This window comes from Salmo salar, chromosome 08 (genome assembly GCF_965601325.2).
Source record: "Salmo salar chromosome 08, fSalSal1, whole genome shotgun sequence".
NCBI lineage: Eukaryota > Metazoa > Chordata > Actinopteri > Salmoniformes > Salmonidae > Salmo > Salmo salar.
In genome coordinates this window covers 23496787-23504788 of record NC_138298.1, presented here as the reverse complement: position 1 = coordinate 23504788, position 8002 = coordinate 23496787, and the positions used below count along the sequence as shown (strand labels likewise).

Here is an 8002-nt window from a genome sequence, read left to right as displayed (position 1 = left end):
GGGCTAGCTGTCAGATGTCTGTAGTCTCTCTAGGAGGGGCGGGGCTAGCAGTCAGATGTCTGTAGCCTGTCTGGGGGGGGCTAGCTGTCAGATGTCTGTAGCCTCTCTAGGAGGGGGGGGGCTAGCTGTCAGATGTCTGTAGCCTCTCTAGGGGGGGGGGGGGGGGGGGGCTAGCAGTCAGATGTCTGTAGTCTCTCTAGGGGGGGCGGGGGCTAGCTGTCAGATGTCTGTAGTCTCTCTAGGAGGGGGGGGGCTAGCAGTCAGATGTCTGTAGTCTCTCTAGTAGGGGGGGGGGGGCTAGCTGTCAGATGTCTGTAGTCTCTCTAGGAGGGGGGGGGCTAGCTGTCAGATGTCTGTAGTCTCTCTAGGAGGGGGGGGGCTAGCTGTCAGATGTCTGTAGTCTCTCTAGGAGGGGGGGGGGCTAGCAGTCAGATGTCTGTAGGCTCTCCAGGAAGGGGGGGGGGGGGGGCTAGCAGTCAGATGTATGTAGCCTCTCTAGGAGGGGGGGGCTAGCAGTCAGATGTCTGTAGTCTCTCCAGGAAGGGGGGGGGGGGCTAGCAGTCAGTTGTCTGTAGCCTCTCTAGGGGGGGGGGGGGGCTAGCAGTCAGATGTCTGTAGCCTCTCTAGGAGGGGGGGGGGGGCTAGCAGTCAGTTGTCTGTAGCCTCTCTAGGGGGGGGGGGGGCTAGCAGTCAGATGTCTGTAGCCTCTCTAGGAGGGGGGGGGGCTAGCAGTCAGTTGTCTGTAGCTTCTCTAGGAGGGGGGGGCTAGCAGTCAGATGTCTGTAGTCTCTCTAGGAGGGGGGGGGGGGCTAGCTGTCAGATGTCTGTAGCCTCTCTAGGAGGGGGGGGGGGGGCTAGCAGTCAGATGTCTGTAGTCTCTCTAGGAGGGGGGGGGGGGCTAGCAGTCAGATGTCTGTAGTCTCTCTAGGAGGGGGGGGGGGCTAGCTGTCAGATGTCTGTAGCCTCTCTAGGAGGGGGGGGGCTAGCAGTCAGATGTCTGTAGCGTCTCTAGGAGAGGGGGGGCTAGCAGTCAGTTGTCTGTAGCCTCTCTAGGGGGGGCTAGCTGTCAGATGTCTGTAGCCTCTCTAGGAGGGGGGGGGGGGCTAGCAGTCAGATGTCTGTAGCCTCTCTAGGAGGGGGGGGGGGGGGCTAGCAGTCAGATGTCTGTAGCCTCTCTAGGAGGGGGGGGGGGCTAGCAGTCAGATGTCTGTAGCCTCTCTAGGAGGGGGGGGCTAGCAGTCAGATGTCTGTAGTCTCTCTAGGAGGGGGGGGGGGCTAGATGTCTGTAGCCTCTCTAGGAGGGGGGGGGGGGCTAGCAGTCAGATGTCTGTAGCCTCTCTAGGAGGGGGGGGGGGCTAGCAGTCAGATGTCTGTAGCCTCTCTAGGAGGGGGGGGCTAGCAGTCAGATGTCTGTAGCCTCTCTAGGAGGGGGGGGCTAGCAGTCAGATGTCTGTAGCCTCTCTAGGAGGGGGGGGGGGGGGGGCTAGCAGTCAGATGTCTGTAGCCTCTCTGGGGGGGGGGGGGGCTAGCAGTCAGACGTCTGTAGCCTCTCTAGGAGGGGGGGGGCTAGCAGTCAGACGTCTGTAGTCTCTCTAGGAGGGGGGGGGGGGGGGGCTAGCAGTCAGATGTCTGTAGCCTCTCTAGGAGGGGGGGGGGGCTAGCTGTCAGATGTCTGTAGCCTCTCTAGGAGGGGGGGGGGGGCTAGCAGTCAGATGTCTGTAGCCTCTCTAGGAGGGGGGGGGGGCTAGCTTTCAGATGTCTGTAGCCTCTCTAGGAGGGGGGGGGGCTTGCAGTCAGATGTCTGTAGCCTCTCTAGGGGGGGTGGTGCTAGCAGTCAGATGTCTGTAGCCTCTCTAGGAGGGGGGGGGGGGGGCTAGCTGTCAGATGTCTGTAGCCTCTCTAGGAGGGGGGGGGGGGGGGGGGGCTAGCAGTCAGATGTCTGTAGCCTCTCTAGGAGGTGGGGGCTCAGTCAGAATGGGAGTGTTTCAGTAATTTAGCAGATGCTCTTATCCACAGTTTATGGGAGCAATTAGAGTTCAGTGCCTTGGGCAAGGGCACATCGACAGATTTTTCAGCTGGTCGGCTCGGGGATTCGACCCAGCGACCTTTTGGTTACTGGCCCAAAGCTCTTAACCACTAGGCTACCTGCCGCCGTGTTAATGGCCTAATGGTTTGTTTCAACCCTCTACTACCCTGGCCTGCACAGTTACTGCAAACACAGGTCAGAGTAGAGAGAAACACTGACACTACTCTGTTTTCGCAGTTCAAAGTTGACAGGATTTTTCTTGTTTGTAGCTTTGTTTTAAGACATTTACAGTGAATAGAAGGTCCATTAACTCTACATGGCAGAGTACATAGAGAGGTTAGTGGCCCTGGAGACCCAGCTGGAGGGGGCCAGGAGGGAAGCCGGACGCACCCGGCAGCAGCTGCTCCGGCTCAGGCAGGAGCTGGGCATCCTGAGGGCGGCCCGGGACTTCAACAAGAGCCAGAGATGACCCAAGGCTAACATGCTAACAGGGCTGGCCACAGCAGCCACAGCAGGAGGAGGAATAAGTGGAGGGGCATTAGCAAACAGCAAGGTCAAATTCAAAACAGGCATGCGGCCCAGAGGCCCAGCGCGGCTGCACCGCCACCGAGCAGTTGGCCCCAATCAAGCCATTGGAGGAGGAGGCCTCAGCCCTGCTAGGGACGACTGGGAGGACATAAGCGCGGACAGGTACGACACACACACTTTCTCTCTCTCTCTCTCTCTCTCTCTCAGCCCCTCATTATTTTCTAGGGTGGGGGGGGCTTAGCGGCATCGAGGGGACACCGTGCATATGCAAAGCGTAAGCAAATGGGTGATTGAATTTTCAGCGCCTGTCTAGTTGGTATTCAAGAGCCGATGGAGGGAGAGGGAGGAAATGTAAGAAAACGACTGTCAGATCCTTTAAAATATCTTGGGACGTCTTGCTCGGAGCTTATTGACTGAAATGTGCATGCAAAATTAGCCACCTCTGCACACAGAGTTGAACTGGTGCCAAGAAAGCCCGACACTTGATATCTTCGAGTGATGCAGTCATGAGGCCTGAGAATTGACAGTTTGGCAGCTTGATTTAATTTACCGGTCCTGTGCATATTCACCCCTCTGTTGACAGCAACTTAAGACATTCCCAGGCATAGGTTCCCCCCCACCACCCCGACCCCAGTCAGTTCCGTTATCTTGTGACATGTCGATTCAGGATGTGCGCAACCGTTTTTTGCTCCCCACACGAACCCCCCTCTCATTCCTCTCCTCGCCTTAATTTAGTTGGATAAATTTTGAATGACCCTCCTCGGCTCGCTACCAGATGTCTACAAGCTGTTTAACACTCTCCAAATGAAGAACCATCTACAGTAATTATTTCATGTATGTTTTATGCTAGAAAGCCACTGAGCTAATGTTTATTGAGTGATGGTTGGGATGATTTGATTTCAAACACCGGCTACCCGCACCGCTGGCTGATGTTCATTTCTCACAGAGACTCTATTCCCCCCCTCCAGCAGTAGCCTAGCTTCACTTCACACACACACACACACACACACACACACACACACACACACACACACACACACACACACACACTTCACCTCACATCTCCCATGACTAATTCATCTCACTGAAACCTTGGTTACTCACATGGGGACGATGAAACCTAACAGTGGCTGTATAAACCTATGGCATGTTTCTCCCTTAACCTAAAAGGGGGACTTAAATAAAGATATCTTTAGTTAAGTTACCTGTCAGTTGAGGTGCAGTACTGTTAAAGCCTTCTGTCTCTGATGTCTCAATATTATTATGCCTATAGGTGCTTGGCAAAATGTGGCTTTTCATCCTGCAGAGAATGTGTTAAATACCAACAAAATGAAGATATCAGACTCGTTAAAGAAGTGACTGACAAGCGCCTTCCTCCGTCTTGGTTTTTGACTGTTCTTCTCACTGCCTCTGGCTCGACTTGTGGTTTAAAAGTTTCAGGAAGAAGTACCTTAAGGCTGGCGGACATTTTGAATTTTGACCACATCAGCAGTTTGTTTGGAGAGCAGAGCAGGGCTGAGGCAGGGGCCTCCGGGAGAGTACTGTAGGGGCTAGCAGGAGGTATCTGGTATACAATATATAGTACACCAGCACACACACACAGCCTGTCTCCCGAAGCAAGGCAGCCATGACACGACCAGCACACTATCCTGTCCACTCAGCACATCTGAGACTGATGGAATAGTAGAAGTGCCCTAAACAGGGGGGACGCCCTGCCACAGGGTATAAGATACAGTGATACAGCTCACTCCCTGACAAGGTGATCACCCCCGCCCTGGCTGAGTGAGTGGTTCAGCCCAAAGGCAGTGAGCAGGCAGGTAAAGACAGGCTATCTGAAATACCTGTCAATTACAACAGCATATCATGTAAATACAGTCTATCCAATACATCCAGCATACTGTTATAGTGAGGACTTGACTTGTATCCATATGGTTGGTTTGTTTTGAAGTAGTTATTTATTCCCCTTCCTGTTGCATTGATTACCTACAGTATTCAAACTATTACTTTTGTATGGTAATGTAGGCTAAATGCCTCTCTGTTGCAGGTTTGTGGTATACTGGAATGTTCAGTGCTCAGCACAGTCTGTCAGTAGGCCAGTCTTGGGCCTTAGTGGCTGGGTCCAGTCCTTTCTCCCTCCAGCCCCAGATCCCAGCTCTAGCCTCCACCCCCAGCCTGCGCCCCCCAGCCCTGGGGCCTCTGGTCTGTCATGTGGGAAGGCTGATGGTGATGTGGAGGTCTTTACCTCTGCTGCTCTCACCGCCCCACGTTAATAAAACCCACAGCGTAAATGTCACTGACTTCCACGTCAAAGGTCACTGTCGATAACGGGGGAGGTGGGTGGGTAGGGAGTGGAGGCGTGTTTGTCTCCGAAACCCTTACCGCACGTCCGTCCATCAGATGGGCTCGTCTCGTCGGTGCTCAGCCATGCCACTCACACACGTCTGTCACACAGATCGCACTAATGAAGGCCACTGCAGTCTTCATACATGTTGATACACACTGCAGCACAACTGATGAGCTGAAATTGATTCAGGTCATTTCCAGGAATTCAGGAAATAGATTCAGGAATTAAATTGCACATGGAATGAGATGGAGAAAACAATACTCTGCTTGATGGTAAATGGAACATTGGATATATAAATTGTTATTGAACTTCCATACATGCAAATTATAAATATTACTGTGGTAATACATATTCACATTCTCTATCTTTTTCCCACCCCTCTGTCTCTCTCTCTCTCTCTCTCGGTCTCTCTGTCTCTCTCTCTGTCTCTCTCCCTCTCTGTCTCTTTCTGTCTGTCTCTCTCTCTCTCTCTATGTCTCTCTCTCTCGTGACAGTGGAGAGGAGTACTCTGACAGCCTGGACAGTCACCCAGTCAAGGTGAGTCCATTTGGAGAAGTCTTATCTATTCTTCCATTCACTATAACCTCCATTCAATCGACTAACAAGCCTTTACGCATAATGTGGAATTGAAGTAGTTCATTGAATTTTTTATTGAATTGTTGATTTCATTTCTGAAGAGTTTGTTTGTAATCGGTGAGTCAGTCAGGATGTTGTTAACCTGGGTTTGGCCTAGTAATGCCTAGCCTATATTACGCAGTGCAGTGGCTACTCTGTGCTCTACCTGGCTTTAGGCTCTGCCTCCTCTGTTCTTCCTTCCTCCTCCACCCAATGAAATCAATAGTCCAGGTTTTTCTGTACTTGTTTTTGTCTATTGTCAACTCCTTCACTGTAATACCTGGCAGCTATTCCCCAAAGGGATGTTCTGTAGGCTCTTCTATCTGTCAAATCAGATCCCTCAGTCAGCCACTCCACATGCCCCTCCGCCCGCCCTGCCCATCAGCTCCGCCCAGCCTCATCGCCATGACAGTGGATCCACGCGCGCTGTGTCACAAATCAAAGGGCTTCCGGAAGGCTCCATGTGATCAAACCAGCCCGTGATTAAACCGTACCGGTGCTCCGGGGGGGAGGGCTTTGATGTGACTACAAACGCTCTCAGGCGGTGTCACACACACACACACACACACACCGTGGGGCACAGGGGCAAGGGGGTGAGTGAGCGCGGGGGTGTTTCATCAGGCACCTGTCAAGAGAGTTGTGGCGGTGTAGAGTTGCGTTCAAGTCGACGTGTGTTGTATTAAACACGTTGCGCTGCATTATGACTCGGTGTGATTTGTCGCGTCGCGTTAAATGCCACATGCTGTGATTCCTGTGTGACACGACGCGGACGTTAACCTGTTGTGCTGCATTAAACGGCAGGGTTTAAGAGTTTCAAAACATTTTGGTTTGTCTTTTTCCAGTCACACAGGTACGCAGCCGCCTCAGAACAGCCAGCGGAAGAATTCTCCAGAACGCAGCCTGATGTTCCGAACCAAGGTAGCAACAACACGTTTTCATGTTTCACATAGATTTTCACAAAACTTTATCAACTATTTAGGGGGGGGACACACCAAAACACACACACTATTGGAAGCAACACCTGATACAAAACAAGATTCTGGTCTCTACACTGTTGTATCGGTTATATATGGAATGGCTTAGTCAGTCTGATGATAGAGTATCACACACACACACACACACACACACACACACACACACACACATACATACGTACACACACACACGTTTGATAACTCTCGGCAGCAGAAATCTAAATGGGGATTGTAAGTGTGTTCACCACTCTCTTGTACATGAACACTCTGAGGAACGCACTGTGTTCTCCTCTTGTTAGGATATAAACAGAGGGAGCCGGGGGAGGAAGGAGGGAAGAGACGGAGTGAGAGAAAGAGGAGGAAGGCCCAGAGGTGCGGCTGCTGCGCCCCCGCCTCTCTGCGCAGACGCGTTCTGGCGCTCCAGCACCACCTCGCCGTTCTACAGACCGCCCGGCGTGATGCCCAGCGCTCCTCCCAGGAGCTGCGAGACGCCAACGAGAAGATCACGTCGCAGCTCGCCCAGAGACTGAACGTCAGCAAGCAGTTATCACAGGTACCACAGACCAGAAGAGGGGAGGACAGGCACAGAAAGAGTGGAACAAACAGAAGAGAAGGAGGGGTAGGGAAAGATAAGGGGGAGAAAAAGAACAACTTCCTTGTTCCCAGTTACTGTACCAACGTACGTTTCCTCTTTTGTTTCTTCCTGTCTTTTCTTTTGTCTTTCGGTGTGTTTCTGGGGGCCCTATCCCTGGCTGCAGTGGGAGCAGCTCCTTTGCCCTTATCATGCTTAATAAGTGTGTTTCTGACAGGCCTGCCCTCGCCTGAGGAGGTCAGCACCACAGAGGAGCAGAGGAAGAGCCACAGAGCACTGAACACACTGCTGCAGTCTCCTGCAATACTATACTATACCCTACTGACTACTACACTATACCCTACTGGCTACTATACTATACCCTACTGACTACTATACTATACCCTACTGACTACTACACTATACCCTACTGGCTACTATACTATACCCTACTGACTACTATACTATACCCTACTGACTACTACACTATACCCTACTGACTACTACACTATACCCTACTGGCTACTATACTATACCCTACTGACTACTACACTATACCCTACTGGCTACTATACTATACCCTACTGACTACTATACTATACCCTACTGACTACTACACTATACCCTACTGGCTACTATACTATACCCTACTGACTACTACACTATACCCTACTGGCTACTATACTATACCCTACTGACTACTATACTATACCCTACTGACTACTACACTATACCCTACTGGCTACTATACTATACCTTTCTGACTACTATACTATACCCTACTGACTACTACACTATACCCTACTGACTACTATACTATACCTTTCTGACTACTATACTATACCCTACTGACTACTATACTATACCTTTCTGACTACTATACTATACCCTACTGACTACTACACTATACCCTACTGGCTACTATACTATACCCTACTGACTAC

General features: G+C 51.6%; 1 protein-coding gene across 1 annotated transcript; it reads left to right on the top strand.

Annotated features, from left to right (window-relative positions):
* Window positions 1-1936: 1936 nt before the first annotated feature.
* Window positions 1937-7448, top strand: LOC145881469 (uncharacterized). Its single transcript, XM_082978175.1, has 4 exons — window positions 1937-2716; window positions 5393-5435; window positions 6356-6431; window positions 6787-7448. The coding sequence occupies exons 1-4, from the start codon at window positions 2508-2510 to the stop codon at window positions 7446-7448; spliced, it is 990 nt and encodes a 329-aa protein (XP_082834301.1). The 5' UTR covers window positions 1937-2507.
* The last annotated feature ends 554 nt before the right edge of the window (window positions 7449-8002 follow it).